General features: G+C 39.2%; 1 protein-coding gene across 1 annotated transcript in view; it reads left to right on the plus strand.

Annotated features, from left to right (window-relative positions):
• The window catches only part of adam12.S (ADAM metallopeptidase domain 12 S homeolog), a 293,766-nt gene that overhangs the window by 34,342 nt on the left and 241,981 nt on the right, over positions 1–17,443 (plus strand). The window contains exon 2 of the mRNA XM_018227401.2: positions 3,376–3,509. Coding sequence (XP_018082890.1) covers positions 3,376–3,509 — 134 coding nt within the window. The remainder of the gene's footprint in view (positions 1–3,375; positions 3,510–17,443) is intronic.

The following is a 17,443-nucleotide window of genomic DNA, read 5'->3' on the forward strand; positions in this document are numbered from 1 at the left end:
CTGCGGTTGATTGTTGGAGTAGATGGCTTGAACTAACAAAACATGAAAGATGGCCCTGCACATGTATGGCATCTATCCAGTCAAATAATATCCATCATAAGTGAAGCATGCTGTATACCAGTGATCCCCAACCAGTAGCTTGTGAGCATCATGTTACCCCTTGCTCCCAGTGGCTTCAAAACAGGAGCTTATTTTTGAATTCCAGGCTTGGAGGCAAGTTTTGGTTGCATAAAAACCAGGTGTACTGCCAAACAGACCCTCAATTTAGGTTGACAATCCACATAGGGGCTGCCAAATGGCCAATCACAGTCCTTATTTGGCATTTGGCATTTTTCATGCTATTGTTGCGCCCCAACTCCTTTTACTTCTGAATGTTGTTCACGGTTCTAAAGGTTGGGGATCCCTGCTGTATACTATAACTTGATGTGAAATATACAACTTTAGCAATAACAAATAAACCACCACCATAGGTAAGGTTTTTCTCTTCCTTCTTTCACCTTCTTACCCCTCCTGCTGCAAAATATAACAGACTGTGCTTATATAGTTACAAATACAAGAATGATAGATACAATATATTCTTTATGCTGTATAAAGCATGTATTATTTTGATGTCACTTTTTGTTTGATGATCTGGAAGCTTTGCAGTCTGATGCCCATATGTCCCGAACCAGCTGTACTTGTGCTTTCCAGTTCTTGTCCTTATGTCTGCGTTACATTCAGAGCTTAAGTGTTTTCAGCTGGACACGTAGCAGGCTAAATATATATTTTATTGCTGAGGATTACTATAATTTATGAAACCTATTTTTCTGTCAAAGTACATATAAAAGCTTTTTTCCCTCCCAAGCTAATGGAATAAAGGCAATTCGTCACGTGCATTTAAAATATGCATGCCGGCATACTCATTTTTATTTATTAGTTTTAAAGTTCCTTTTGCATACATAGATAAATGGATAGATAGATGACTAGTGATGGGCGAATTTATTCGCCAGGCGCGAATTTGCCCGCAAAAATTCGCTGCCGTCCAAAAATATGTTCGTCAAAAAAACGGACGCCGGTGTCAAAAACGAGACGCCGGTGCCGTTTCGCAAATTTTTCGGCGAAGCGAAACGGCACAAATTCGCCCATCACTATAGATGATAGATGGACAGCTGACAGATGGATAGCTGACAGATAGACAGAGAGATGACAGATGGCTAGATGACAGATAGAGAGATAGATATTAAAAAGGACATGTAAACCCCCCCCCCCAAAAAAATTAATCTGTGAACAGCCTCTTTGTAATCTTTAAATACCTGTCACTTCAAAGGTTAATAGTAAGGCTGCAGAATCCATTTAATCACTTAGGATTCCTTCTCCTCCTCTAACCCACTCAGCCCCATCCGCTTGGGGATTTACGTTGGCTACTGAGCATGCTCAGTTCTCATGTCCTCCAATCTTGAGTCACATGGATAGGAGCCAAGTGGCATTTTTTCCCCAAGCCAAAAAATGCTAAATATATGGGAAAATTCTAACACAGATTCACAAAAATTTTTGCCATTTGCGAAAAAAACGAAATCCCTCATCCCTATTTCTGATATAATTTAACAGTGTCGTGTTATTTCTTGTCACATTATTGTTTCATATTTTATATATAAAGTACAGGTATGGGAGCTGTTATCCAGAAAGCTCTGAATTACAGAAAGGCCTTCTCCCATAGACTCCATTTTATCCAAATAATCCAAATTTTTAAAAATGATTTCCTTTTTCTCTGTAGTAATAAAACAGTAGCTTGTACTTGATCCAAACTAAGATATAATTAATCCTTATTGGAAGCAAAACCAGCCTATTGGGTTTATTTAATGTTTAAATGTTTTATTTAGCAGACTTGAGGTATGGAGATCCAAATTATTGAAAACCTCAGGTCCTAAACATTCTGGATAGCAGGTCCTATACCTGTATATGTTGCTTTGTGGAATAAGGGTTTGGTTCTGACAGCTGATAGATACATGCAAATATCTGATGGTTCAGTGATCTTGGTGATGACGGGCCAACATTCCTAATCTAAATTGTGCAAACATCCTGAATTTGGTTAATCAATATTTTTAATCAGAGCTTTATGTCAGAGGTGTAAACAGTGGAATAAATTAAAGCACAACACAGAATGATGGGTTTCATGGGCAGATGATGCCATACAGTTCTTTTCCTTCTCTTTCTATACTGTACAAGTTCATATTGAATGTAACCATTAACTTTTACAATCATAGCAGGTTTGTATGCCTGCAGGCTGCGGAGATCTGGCTGTTTAGAATTAATTTGGCAATTACGTAGTTAAAATGTCACTGCTAAGTAATACGGAGGCTATGCAACTCTCTGCTTCTGTCCGTACACTAACCTGAAACGTCTCAAGCTAATTAAACGTGGCCTTTATACCCTAGCTAATTAGACAAGCATTGGTTAACGCTGGCTCTTCTGCATACATGTCACCATCACTTTAGATTTCACAGCCTTGAAAGTATATTGGAAATGTCATGATACATGATGGAAGAGCATTCAGGCAGTGCCTAGAGAAAACTCGCATCCTACTCAACATTCAGAGCCTTTATAAAAAAACAGGTTGAATTGAGGCCAAAGCAGGCAGGTTGGGGGTGTAGGACGACCTTCATTTTCCAAAGTTTCCTCGTGAGGCAATGTTCAAAACACGAAGTGCACCGATTGCCATTCTAAAAAATGTGAATTTCGAGCTATTTTTGTGTACTTTGACTATCGACTAGGCCAAAATTAAATTCGAATTTGAAAAGAATTTGACTATTCGAATATTGAAATTTGTCATGTACTGTCTCTTCGACTTCAACCATTGGCCATCTAAAACCGGCTGAATTGCTGTTTTAGCCTATAGGGGACCTCATAGAACCTATTTGGAGTCATATGGTGGACTTTAAAAAATCAAAGTTTTTTGGGGCAAATACTTTGATTCGAATTCGATTGAATGCGCTAAAGATTCGAATACAGCCGATTCACCCAAACCTAAAAACTTCGATTGGTCGTTTTTTATTTGAATTTCGAAGTTTAGGGAGTTCAGAAAAACCCCCATTACTTTGAAATTCGTTGTACAGGATATTATATCATGGTGAACTACACATTTCAGTATATGACTTTCATGGTCAGTAAGGTTGCAAGGCATTTACTTTTCCGATATTTCCAGATTTCTTTTTTTTTTCCTCCCCCTTTTTCAGCAGGAAAAACGAACAAGAAACTTGTACATGATTTGATTTATGAAGATGTTTCCCACAACATATTAATCTTCAGGCAACTCTGCAAAGTCATCCAAACAGTAATGTCTGTGTTTGCAGGTCTGGTCCTGCTAAAATGAATTCTTTTCTGTTCCGCTTTGTTTAGGAGAGAATGTGGAGGGTAAATTGGAATCGTCAAGGCAACAAACGGAAAAGGAAAAGCATGAACATTATGAGATAATAGTGCCTTATCTGCTGAGGGGAGAAGAGTGGAAAGCAATAGGTAGCGTTTCTACAAAGGTTAGTGTTCATTTTCTCTTTCCCCTATGAAATGAAAAATGAATATTGCACACACCTTCATATATTGCATATTTTCTGCTTAAGCTGGATATTATGTAAAATGCTTTATTTTATATAAATGATCTTAACTAGTGATGGGCTTATCTGTGGCGTTTCATCGAAAAATTCTGCAAAAAATTACGTATTGAAGTCAATGGACGTCAAAATAATTTTGACTCAACTATTTTGTCCAAATGCATTAAAGTCAATGGGCATTCGAATAATTTTGACGCGCAACAATTTTTATGCGTGTGACAATTTTGACGCACGTCAATTTTTTTTTCTGCGGCATATTTTTTGTCAGCGTATTTTCACTGTAGTTTTGTGAAGCTTTGCGCAGGGCGAATGCGTAAATTCGCTGCAAATCGATGCCTGGTGAATTTATTCGCCCGTCAATAAATGTGTTGTTGTATAACTGTCATGCTTGGGCTGGTGGTTATGGTATACTTACCCTAGTAACCAGGAAGCAGATTGGAAGTCAGTATGGAAGATGAATAGCAGAGGACCTGATGTGAATGATCGCCAATAAAAGATAATCCAGTTTTGATCATCAGTCTTGGCCAGTGACCCCACCAAGAGGCAGAATTAGAAGGCTAATAATAACCCTGGAAAAAAATAAAGAAAGACCAAGTCAAGCGTTGCTTAGAATAGGTCTCTCACTTTTGGAACATTAAAATGTATCTATTTATGTCCATTATATGCCTTGGCAGGGTCGGACTGGGCCGACGGGTCACCAGGTAAAAACCCGGTGGGCCCCGCCGTCCCAGACCCGTTCCCTGGATCATCTCGCGTCAATAAAATAACTTTTGGAAGAGGACAGGGGTCTGGAGGGGGGCCCTTGGACAGCAGTACTGGTGGGCCCCACAGTCCGACCCTGTGCCTTGGTTCAACTCCATGTAACTTTTCTCTGCACTTGTTTCCAGATGTGCCCTCCTGCAACTGCCCAGTTTTGTTGCTTCTTTGGTTTTAAATTCTCCATTTTCCATATTACATTATTTTCAGGTTTTGACCCTTGTCTGTCCTTGACTACAAACCTATCAAAAAAATCTAGAGCCCCAACAGGGCATCAGTAAAAGCTGGCAACCCTCGTTATGATAGACAACCTTTAGTTTTGCTACATAGACAGCAGCTCGTGTGATGGTTTATCCAGTCCCAGTGTATGTAATAGTGATGTGTGGGTTGGGATTTCCCTGACCCACACCTGCCCACCATCGAGTTCCTTTTATAGACCCGCACCGCCCCGCCGATGACATCACAAAAGGGGCAGGGCGAGCAGGCGCATCACTATAAAAGAAGAACCCGGAAGTCGGAAGCTGGCAATGGAACATGGCGGCCGGACAGAGCAGGAAAAGAGCTCAACCCGCCACCCTTAAAAAGGAGTGCGAGGTCCGTCCGAACCTGCCCGACACATCTGTAAACCCGCGAGTCCCGTCGGTATTGAGCCGGCCCGCACAGGGTCGGACTGGGGGGCCCGGGGCCCACCGGGGCCCACCGGGACTACTGTCCAGGGCCCCCCCGACCCCCTACCGTGATGCGCACTGCACACCTTCGTGACAGCATGGCTCGACGCTCCTTCTTGAAAGACGCCGCTCAGAGCTCTGTATGTTGCTGCGCGCATGCGCAGATGGCGCAGCGCGGCGCCTAAAGAAATCTTTTTTTTTTTTAACAAAATGGTCGGGAGAGGGGTCTGGCCCGGCGGGGGCCCATTAAGGGTCGGGGCCCACCGGGTTTTTTCCCGGTTTCCCGCCGGGCCAGTCCGACACTGGGCCCGCACATCACTAGTCTGTACTGTAGATGCCATCAAAAACTGTCAATCATATGACAAGGCATGACATTGGGGGTGGCTATGTGTTTGCTTGCCAGGTCTCCTTATGTGGGACACTACAGTTATCCTGAGCTACAGATGTCGCTTAAATTGGATGAAGGTGAATCTTCTACATAGAATATGGGCTTTCAAGCCACAGCACAAAGCAAGTCATCAAAGTAGTACCTAGAAACTTGTACAGTGAATGCTCGGGACCTTGGGTTTTTCCTGGCAAGGGATGGTTCTGTCATTTTAATCACCATACCACTCTACTAATACATGTGTAAACATTACATAAACTCAATAGGATTTTGTTGGCCTCGTATAAGGATTAATAATATCTTATATCATGTACAAATAACTGTTTCATTATTACAGAGGAAAAAAGAAAATATTTTTTAAAACATTTTGAATTATTTGCTTAAAATAAAGTCTATGGAAGATGGCCTTCTGGTAATTCAGAGCTTTCTGGATACGGGGTTTCCAGATAATGGATCCCATGCCTTCACTAAAATAAATGTTTCCAGCAAACTGCTAATAGCCCTCTCCTGTATATACAACACCGTTACTGACAAGTAATGGTTCCCTCCTGACTAACCGTTAATGTTTCTGGATGGAGAACTAGGAACTATTTTTCCAGCCCTGTCAATAGAATTTTGACATCTAAGTTAATATGTCTTACAAAGTAATGCCGGAGAGTTTTGATAAAAATGTAATTGAATAGACATCTAAGCAAGTTAGAAGAGCCCGTGTATGGGGGGGGAGGGAATTGTAGAAATGGATAAGGATGTATTATGAACGGCTGACAATTTTAACTATGTAATGGGTGTCAGAAACACGAGTACGGGCCAGGCGTGTGGGAGGAATAAAGAGAGAAGACGTGACAAGGAGTTCATTAGGCAGAACCCACTAGCTATTATTTCATTATACAGAGCAGCTTGTGCTGTAATTACAACTTCCAAGTAGAAGGAAAAACACAGTTATACATCTTATATATATAGTGATGGGCAAATAAATTCGCCAGGCACAAATTTACACGTTTCGCCGCCGGCTAATGAATTCACGAAACTGCAGCATAATCTGCCACGTCAAAATCATTTGGGCACGTGTCAGAATAGTTGCGCGCATAAAAAAATTGATGCGCATCAAAATTATTCGGACGCTCATTGACTTTAATACATTTGGATAAAATAGGCACGCATATAAAAATTGTTGCGGGCATTGAAATTGACGTTTGTTAAAATAATTTTGATGCCTATTGACTTCAGTGCGTTTCGCAAAGTTATCACCGTTTCACGAATTTCACAAGAAATTCGTGAATTTTTCAGCGAATTGAAACAGGCCAATCACTACTTATATATGGTAATTGACCACACAGCAGAATAGAGGATATGGGGCAAATAATCATATATAAAGGTGGTCTAAAATGAAAAACACCATAGATTTGTGGACTGAGCACTTAAAGGGGAGGTTCACCTTTAAAGGGCATGTAAAGTCTAAAATAGAATAAGGCTAGAAATGCTGTATTTTGTATACTAAACATAAACACGAACTTACTGCACCACAAGCCTAATCAAACAAATAATTTTTGCTTTCAAAGTTGGCTACAGGGGGTCACCATCTTGTCACTTTGTTAAACATCTTTGCAAGACTAAGACTGTGCACATGCTCAGTGTGGTCTGGGCTGCTTAGGGATCGTCATAAACAAAGCTGCTTGAGTTCTGCATGGCTGGGAAGTAAGGCGGGGGCTCCCCCTGCTGTTCATAAGTATGATAGTTTCCTGCAGAGCAGTTAGGGAAAAAATGGAAACCAATTGCATATCATTCTCGATTGCACACTAAGGGGCACATTTAGTTAGGGTTGTATATCGAGGGTTAATTAACCCTCGATATTTGACCGTCGAAGTAAAATCCTTCGACTTCGAATATCGAAGTGGAAGGATTTACCGCAAATGCTTCAAAAAAATTGTTCGATCAAATGATTAATTCCTTCGAAGCATTTTAATCCATCGATCGAAGGATTTTCCTTCGATCAAAAAAAGCTTAGAAAGCTTATGGGGAAGGTCCCCATAGGCTAACATTGGTGCTTGGTAGGTTTTAGGTGGCAAAGTAGGTAGTCAAAGTTTTTTTTAAAGAGACAGTACTTTGACTATCGAATGGTCGAATAGTCGAACGATTTTTAGTTCGAAATCGTTCGATTTGAAGTCGTAGACGAAGGTCGAAGTAGCCAATTCGATGGTCGAAGTAGCCAAAAAAAACCTTCGAAATTCGAAGTATTTTTATTCTAATCCTTCACTTGAGCTAAGTAAATGTGCCCCCATAAGTAAATTTTTAGGTGAACGGAACAACCCCCTTAAGATCTGTTTCCAATACAGGTATATGATGTGTTATCCAGAATGCTTGGGATCTGGCGGTTTCCAGACACGGGGTCTTTCCATAATTTGGATCTCCATGCCAAGTATGCTAAAAAAAACCCCATTTAAACGTTAAATAAACCCACTAGGATTAGTTTGCCTTCAATAAGGATTAATTATACCTTAGATATATTTATTTGATTGAAATGGAGTCTTGGTCTTGCGGTCAGGTTCATTTGCATAAGGCAGGAAATTTAAAGTTGAATGGACGTATATGATGCAGCAAATACATTACATTACACAAGTCCAGGGAACCTTAATAAAGAAAAGAGTTTTTATAATGCCCTACACATGAGCCCACTTATAGGGGCAGATTCACTAAGGGTCGAATTTCGAAGTTAAAAATACTTCGAAATTCGACCCTCGAATTGAAATCCTTCGACTTCGAATATCGAAGTCGAAGGATTTAGCGCTAATCCTGCGATCGATCGATCGAAGGATTTTTCGTTCGATCGAACGATTAAATCGTTCGAATCGAACGATTCGAACGATTTTAATTCAACGATCGAAGGAAAATCCTTCGATCAAAAAAAGATTAGCAAACCTATGGGGACCTTCCCCATAGGCTAACATTGACTTCGGTAGGTTTTACCTGCCGAAGTAGGGGGTCGAAGTTTTTTTTAAAGGGCAAGTACTTCGACTATCGAATGGTCGAATAGTCGAACGATTTTTCGTTCGATTCGTTCGATTTCGTTCGAATTCGAACGAATTTAACCAATTCGATGGTCGAAGTACCAAAAAAATACTTCGAAATTCGAAGTATTTTTCATTCGAATCCTTCACTCGAGCTTAGTGAATCGGCCCCTTAATGTTCCATATGTTAGAAAATGTATGGGGGAAGCCGGTTACAGGAATTGATGCTAGCGCTAGCCACTTTGCCCGCGAGTAAATCTGCCCCCAAGTGTCTGCCTCTAGTATTGTAGCTTCATGGTTTTACAGCTGTCGTATTACATATTTATACAGTATATGCTTGTATGTGTAATTTGGTTGGTATATGTAATGTCTCGATGGAAACTATGTAAGAATTTGTTAATATGACTGGCAGAGTTGGATTTTTAGAAAGCCCACATATTTTTAAGAGGTTAAAAGTTATTAACAGAATAACTGTTTGGTTATACCTTGGTTTAAACTGCTATTACTAGGGGATAGTATATGTGTTGGTGTAAGTCACCATTTCTATTTATGTATGAGACCAAGCCACAACAGATTAGACTAGGGTGGCATAAAAGGTGAATTTAAATCATGGAGCCCAGGACTAATCTTCACCACAAAAATGGTCATCTACTCCAACTAGAAAATATAATTGAAGGGGTGCAAACAGAGGCCACTGCCGAGAACCCTGTTCAAAATGGAGCTCTATAGAGCATTGCCTGAGTATAAGATGACCGATGGATATTGGGTATTGTTGGTAGATGGAGACTGTAGATAAGATGGAGCCAGAAACACAAATCTGTGTTGCGTTACCTGCTGCTCTTCAGCTAAAGTACAATTCCATACAATTTCCATAGCTGAAAGGTCATTATAATACCCCACACAACTTTTGTGTTGCCGCTAGCCCCACCACCACCACCACTAATGGCTGCCCTGCTAGGAAGATATGATGGAAATCAGGGATACAGTAAAACCTCAATGTTACATAACCTGATTTTAAGTTTTCCCTTATTTTACATATTTTATTTTTTGTTTATAATGATGCATTTCCCTGATTTTATATTTTTCTTGATTTTAAACCATTTTTTTGGTCCCCTGATAAACAAAATGAGAGTGTTACTGTATATAGTATCATAGAGTATATAAAGCAAGCATTCATTAGGGCTATACATTTTCATATGCCTTTTACACATTTTGATATGATCCTATGGTTTGTACTGTCTCTTGTGAAACTTTTCTATTATTAGAACAATTGACATCATCATTCTGTTCTGTTTTTAAGATATATGAAGACCCCGTCACATACCCTTCCCATTAACGCCGAGAGCCTTCCTGACTTTGCTGTAACATCATGCAGTTATTTTAACAAAAGGAAGGTTCAAAGATATGGCGGCCTGTGATATAAATGTCACATAGCTGTTGATGCAAAGAATGTATTTTAACAGGCTGTTTAGATCCCTCAAAGGGACACATAAAATACTCATCTGAAACAGCAGCACTTCTGACAGATATATAATGACCTAGAGGATGCCTGTTTAGCGAGAAACCACTAATAGGGGAGACGGATGTTGCTGATTTTTTGACATGATGTCTTGTAAAGTTTTGAAAAAAAATGAGGTCTTGCCTGTGATCTATGAAAGCGGAAGAGCTATTATTAAGCAGTACGAGAATTACAAAAATGGCCTTTGAAGCAGAAATAACTGGCACAGAAATTTGCTGATGACATTATAAAATGACTAAAACATTGTATACAGCATAAACCAGCGATGTACAATTCAGAGCACAATGAAGGTTAAAGGTTCACGTGAGAACATACAAGGTAATTTACGCAGAGAATACAACAAAATAACTGTGTGGTTTTTCAACAAATGGAAAATAATCACCGGGAAATGTATCAGCAGATCTAAATGCAGATATTGAACTCGGGTTTCCAAACAAATAACTCATACATGTTTTCGAGCAACAACGTATCCTGAAAATAAGAGACCTTCAAAGTTGTTAAAAATGTCCTACACATATATAAAACCAGATGAACGCTTGCTTTCAAAAATAGCTGTCCTTTAATAAAAAAAACAAATCTGTTCAAGCTAGCCTGAGACCCATTTACAGCAGAGGAAATTTCCATAATATTTAACAACTCACCACTAGGAAAAAACGCCAATGGATTTGTTAATGAGTAATATAAAGCTCTACAACTCTAGAGTAACCTAGAGTATGGTTTTTCCAGGGGCAGCTGGGAAATTGACAAAATGTTGAGCTCCATGTCAGATTTCAAAATTGAATATAAAAAAATCTGATTGCTCTTTTGAGAAATGGATTTCAGTGCAGAATTCTGCTGGAGTAGAACTGTTAACTGATGCGTTTTGAAAAAAACTTGTTTTCCTATGACAGGATCCCTTTAATATTACTGCTATGGGATTCCTGATCGCACTGTGCTGGGGGAGTCATTATTATTAATTTCATGATGGAGGATGAGGGCTGGTGTATATTGCCCCCCCAGGCCGCACTTGGGATATGCCTGAGCTAATGGGATATAGATCAAACCTTTGCCCAGTTAAACTTAAAGGACCTCAGTATGACACAATATATTCTCTTACAATATAGAGAAGCTTTTTTTCCGTTCTCAGGAATACTTATAACAGTAGATCTATTGCGAAAACTCATGACTTGGCGTCAATTAGTTCAGATAAATGATACATCAGCTGCTAGCATTTCCATCATAATTTAACAGAATTCCCAATACACTTTAATATTATCAAAGAATTTAGGTTTTAACAATGTAAAAAGCTGCTGTAAGTCCTCCACCTCTGCCTCCATTTATTATGCCGTATTTTCAGATTTTGTCTTGCCAGTAAATAATCATAGTATAGTAATGACATTTTCCTGATGGGCAGTAGATTGTATGTGGCTTATCCTCTGCAGTTATTAACTGATGGTTTATTGAGTTATTAACTAGAAAGGTGAAAGGAAAATTGGACAATCAAGTGAATAATGCAGAAAGTAGCTGAATTATACAAGGTAGCAAAATCCACATGGTTTTAGACCCAGAAACATTTTTCCATGCTGAGATTAAAGGGCAGAATGACAAATACACATACTTCTCTGGATTTTTCTTGTTAATGCACTCACCCATTATCCAGGCTTTCACTGCACATTGTAGTCCTCCAAAAAATGAATTGCCTGTTATTTAACAAAACTCTCTCAGTAAGAGGGTCATACAGTATTTACATCAAATTGTTTTTTTTTTGCTGTATATACTTCATATAGCTATGGGATCACTAATAATGTTTATTCCACAAAGTGTAACCTAGCGGAGGTAATGTAATAAAAATTCTCATATCACAATGTAATACTCTTCCTTAAAGGAGAAGGAAAGGCTTTGTGCAATAGGGGGTGCCAAATGTTAGGCACCCCCAAGTGATTGTATTGACTTACCTGAAACGGTGCTCCTATCAGCAGAAAACTGCACTGGCCCAGGGTTATACCAGTGGACACCACGGAGCGCCCCTCTTCCGTCTTCTTCTTTCTTCAAATTCCGGAGCAGACGCATGCACAGTAGAACAAAATAGCCAACTTTTTAGCTAAAGTTCGGCTTTTCATTCTACTGCACACGTGCAGCCACGCAAAAAAAGTGGAAGACGGAAGAGAAGCAATCCGTGGTGCTCACTGGTATAACATTTTACTTGGTACAGTTATGGGACCTGTTATGCAGAATATTTGGGACCTGTGGTTTTCTGGATAATGGATCTTACTATAATTTGGGTCTTCATACTAGAAAATCATGTAAACATTAAGGGGGTTATTTATTAAGCTCCGAATACCCGAAATCCAAAAAATTCGTATTTTTCAGTCCTTAAAAAAAATCCGAATTTTTCGGTATTTATTAAAGTCCTATGGTATGAAAACTCAGAATCTGAAAACTTGGCATCCCAAAGCTCTTGGGGTCCTGTTTTAGTCAATGGGGAAGGTCCAAGTGTCTGCGCTGCTGTCAGTACCGATATCCAATGATTACGGGGATTTTGGGCCCAAAAGTCCAAAAACTCAGAAAATTTGTGGTTTTTACGGAAAAGTCCGAAAACTTCTGACTTTTTGGGCAAAGGTCCAAAGTTTGCTCTAACCCATTTTTTTGAATGATAAATAAGGTCCATTTAGGAATTCGGAGTTGCTCCGATTTTATATTTTAGAAATACTGAGATAAATTCGGAGCTTGATAAATAACCCCCTGAATAACCCCAATAGGCTGGTTTTGCTTCCAATATGGATTAATTATATCTTAGTGGGGATCAAGCACAAGCTACTGTTTTATTATTACAGAGAAAAGGGATAACGAGTTTCTGGATAGCAGATCCCATACTTCCTATGGTTACTTATCTTAGCAGCCTCAAATGTGGTTCAAATGCCACCCTAGATATGTGTCTCCCTATTCAGGTCCTCTGCTTTTTCTACTCTAGTCACTGGCCCTGATATTAATACAAGTATGAAATCAAAGTATAGATGTAGAGCAGAAAGGGACATATTTATAAAATTGGAATAAATGGTCAATGAATGGCTAAATAATCAGTCAGGCCCAAACATAAAAGAGCATTTAAAATCAATTTAAAATTATTTAATTTGACTACATTCTTTTAGATTGTAAGCTCTTTAGAGCCAGGCCCTCTTTTGCCCTTTTGCATTGGTTACTGGTCATTATGTATGTGTGTTCTTTGTATAAACCCATTTATTGCACAGTGCTGCGGTATATGTTGACACTATTATTAAATACATGTCACTAATACTACTAATACTAATGATAATATGTGTAATTATGGCACTATTATGAAATAGATTTTAATAATACAAATTCTAGTATAGTGATTATCTTTTTATCTGCAGTGGGGGCCGTGCAGGGCAGGGCAAACTCCATTCATATGCAAAATAGGAATTCCAGGAAAATTACTTTGCTTGAAAATGTTGTACAGACTCCATAAATGTATTCAAGACTTTTTGCATTTCAGGTCAGTCCGTGCCAGCTGTCTTTAATTACGCTACCACTGTCTACTGCAGACTTAAAGGTGACCCGTCACCCAAACAAAATTATCCAAATCCTATTTTATAATGTTAGTCAAGCAAAATGAACTTTAATTACACTGTATAAATTATTTGAATCTTGTTTCCATCAGTCTGGGAACTCATAATTATAGCCACCAGGAAGGAGCCATTTTGTGGACACTGTTATTTAGACAAGCCTTGTATCATCTCAGAATCTTGTTTGTGCACCAGGGGACATGGACCCAATGTCCATCCCCATGCCCTGGTTACACAATTAAATCATTAAGAGAGCTGGGGGAATGTGGGGAGAGCAGTGACATCTAGGAAGTGCTGAATGGAAAGTGAAAGTAATTGCTTGCCCTGCCTCTATGCCTAGGCATAGAGGAGGGGTAGACAATACTTGATTGACAGCTGATATTTTTAAATGAGTTTACAACAGCTATGAATGCTTTAATAAAAAAAAGAAATTGGATTTCATATTTAATTTAAGAAGGACTTTTATTATACAGATTTTTATGTCTGGGTGACGGGTCCACTTTAAGGTTTATTTGTAAGTGAAATCTCTCTATTAATGATTTTGGCATTTTATAATTCTGTTGACCTACCAATGTCCCGTTGAGGAGATCCTGCTCTGACTGCATGGGTCTGAGGACAGTTTTAGAAACTGAGATTACATGTCAGCAGGGAGTAGAATTTATCCTCAGGTCCCTAAACAATGCGTTTTTATGAATTTCCCTGCCGGAACGCAAGTGGGTCAATCAATCGCTCAGTCATTTGTGCTAATGAAAGATCCACCTGTACTCAGAGAAAATTCTAATTCATGTATTGCTGTGGGACCTGGCAGCTGACATTCCTCTCCCCTGTTACACATAGAGAAGGAGAGTTATTTTTCACTATATATATATATATATATATATATATATATATATATATATATATATATATATTCCATTTGCATATGCTTTATAAAGTATAGAGAGTAGGCACAAATCTACAGACTAACATACAAAAGTGGTCAGAATGCCTTCAGTATTTTTTGAAGACATTTCTTTCTTAAACAGTTACTTGTTTTGCACAGCTTATTTGCCCAGTTTTATTTTTACATTGAACTGCTCCTTTAAAAGCAATGTATCTGCAGACATCATACATGTTAAACATGGGCGCTTTAGATATACAGTATTGTGTAATCATGGCGTGTCCATCTCATTGTGATTATTGAGATACTCTTTTGTCTTATCCTGTGGGTTTACCCTGTTTTTTTCTAGCCATTTTATGTCCAGCTACCTTACACTAGAGACCTTCATGGTTCTGTTTTTTAAGACCCATGCCCAACCTGTTCCTGCTTACCCTAAGCCCAACCTGTACCCACTTAACCTAAGCCCAATCTGTACCTGTTTACCTGCTTTCTTATGCCCATGTAGTTGTACCCAACCTGTTCCCACCATAAACGTAGCACCAACCGAAAGTGGCATCACTTAAACTGGCAGTGATGTCACATGTTGTTTTTGCATAGTAAAAAGAAGATTTTAGTTTGTTTCACTCTTTAATTGGCCGCCTGTACCCCCCCTCCCCCACTGCAGGCCACTTGTCATGTGGGACATCAAATATATTCCACCTGAGTCCAGAGCGCTTTGCAGGTATTCTGTGGGTTCCTAACCCTCTGCAGGACTCTGCCTTACACATACAATTGATAACGTCAATGACCCAATTACAGTGGTACGATCAAGCACAATCTCCCTCCTATGTCGACAATTTGATATTCATGATTTCTTTTGGTCACTATTGGTAACCATTTCCCTAAATGGTTTGCCAGGAGTCCAGAGATTAGGCTTTGGTCAAGGCTTGAACCCCATTCTCAGAAAAAGATTATCTTTCAAACGTGACCCTCCATCTGTTGTGCAGGTACAACTTTAAGCATTCCTGACACCTGCTGAACAAATAAATGAAGACCAATTGCAATGGACTCATGGGGTACTTTTCTTTTAAAGGAAGACCAATTGCAATGGACTCATGGGGTACTTTCCTTTCAAATGAAGACCAATTGCAATGAACTCATGGGGTACTTTCCTTTTAAATGAAGACCAATTGCAATGGACTCATGGGGTACTTTCCTTTTAAATGAAGACCAATTGCAATGGACTCATGGGGTACTTTCCTTTTAAATGAAGACCAATTGCAATGAACTCATGGGGTACTTTCCTTTTAAATGAAGACCAATTGCAATGAACTCATGGGGTACTTTCCTTTCAAATGAAGACCAATTGCAATGGACTCATGGGGTACTTTCCTTTTAAATGAAGACCAATTGCAATGGACTAATGGGGTACTTTCCTTTTAAATGAAGACCAATTGCAATGGACTCATGGGGTACTTTCCTTTTAAATGAAGACCAATTGCAATGAACTCATGGGGTACTTTCCTTTTAAATGAAGACCAATTGCAATGAACTCATGGGGTACTTTCCTTTCAAATGAAGACCAATTGCAATGGACTCATGGGGTACTTTCCTTTTAAATGAAGACCAATTGCAATGGACTCATGGGGTACTTTCCTTTTAAATGAAGACCAATTGCAATGACTCATGGGGTACTTTCCTTTTAAATGAAGACCAATTGCAATGAACTCATGGGGTACTTTCCTTTTAAATGAAGACCAATTGCAATGGACTCATGGGATACTTTCCTTTCCCCCACCCCCCCACCCTAGACTTATATCTTTTGGGGGAAAAAAGGGCATCTCAAAAGGACAACTTGGGATACGAGAAATAATGAGTTTTGATGATCTGACTAACAGCAGCAACAAATAAACACAAAAAGAAAACTGAAAAGCACCAGGCAGCCATAAAAAACACCGAAGTGATTTATATGCACCTTGCATCAAATGTATCCTAATCAGATCTGGAAATGTGACCAATGAATTAATGAGCAAGGTCACTGCTACACAAGGTCTTATATTTTGTATCATTTTGCAAAATAACCAAACAATTCAGCCGTTAAATTCGCTGATGTCGCGTGTGGTTCATTTAATTAAATTCTTTCTGATCCAATTATGCATTATGCTGTACTTGTCATTTAATTAATGTATTTTTCATTCTGAAATTGCCAACAGATACAGTAGGATTTTCCCCAGACCATTTTATGGGAATAAAACGATTTTTAGAGAGCGAGAGAGAGAGAGAGAGAGAGCGAGAGAAAGAGACATTCTTGCCTTGGCTGCCTGTCAGTTTGTGTAACGGAGGAAGGGAAAAGAGCATGAATATTTTCAGGCCGGGGAACTCGGCACAGTTACACGAGGGCAGAGAAATTCGTGATTAGAATCTGTGCCTAGTGGCACCAAAGTGTCATTGAGTAGGGAGAGAAGCTTTGCCGCTGATCTGTTCATATGGCCAATTTGCTAACAGGAAAGCTGATTAGGCTTCCCATAAATAATGTTTGGAATGTTTTGCAAGTTACAAGTTAATTAGGAGTTTATTATTCTTTCTAGAATAAAACTGGGAAAAAACAACATCATTTTGCTTTCTTCGGACAAGATTTAAGATAAGCTCAAGCCTCATTAAAGGGGACATAAAACCCAGTTGCCCAGTGAAATGCCTATTAGACAAAAACGCATGGGGGCAAATTCAATGAAGGTTGAATTTTTGGCAGTGAACGATCCGCCACACTTCACGCTACTTCGCCTGCCGTAAATTCGTTACCGCTACGCAAATTCAGTAAAAGGTGCAGTTGTGTCTCTCTAGCTGAATGCTGGCGAAGTTTTTAATAGCGATCTGTTCATTTCTGCCTAGTGAAACGTCATTAGTACTCTTACACTTAGGTCAATTTGAATAGGGCAGGTACATATAGGTCATATCTATGTCTTTATTAGAGATGTTGGTTCAAACGTGGCCACTTATTATTACAAATGTCCAAGGAAGCAAAATAAAGATAAAAGAGATCCTCTAGTGCCCTAGACATGAGCCCACCCTAAAACAAATGTGGCATGCCCCTCAAATTGGTTAAA

The sequence above is a fragment of the Xenopus laevis genome, chromosome 7S (assembly GCF_017654675.1).
Source record: "Xenopus laevis strain J_2021 chromosome 7S, Xenopus_laevis_v10.1, whole genome shotgun sequence".
In the NCBI taxonomy this organism is placed as follows: Eukaryota; Metazoa; Chordata; class Amphibia; order Anura; family Pipidae; genus Xenopus; species Xenopus laevis.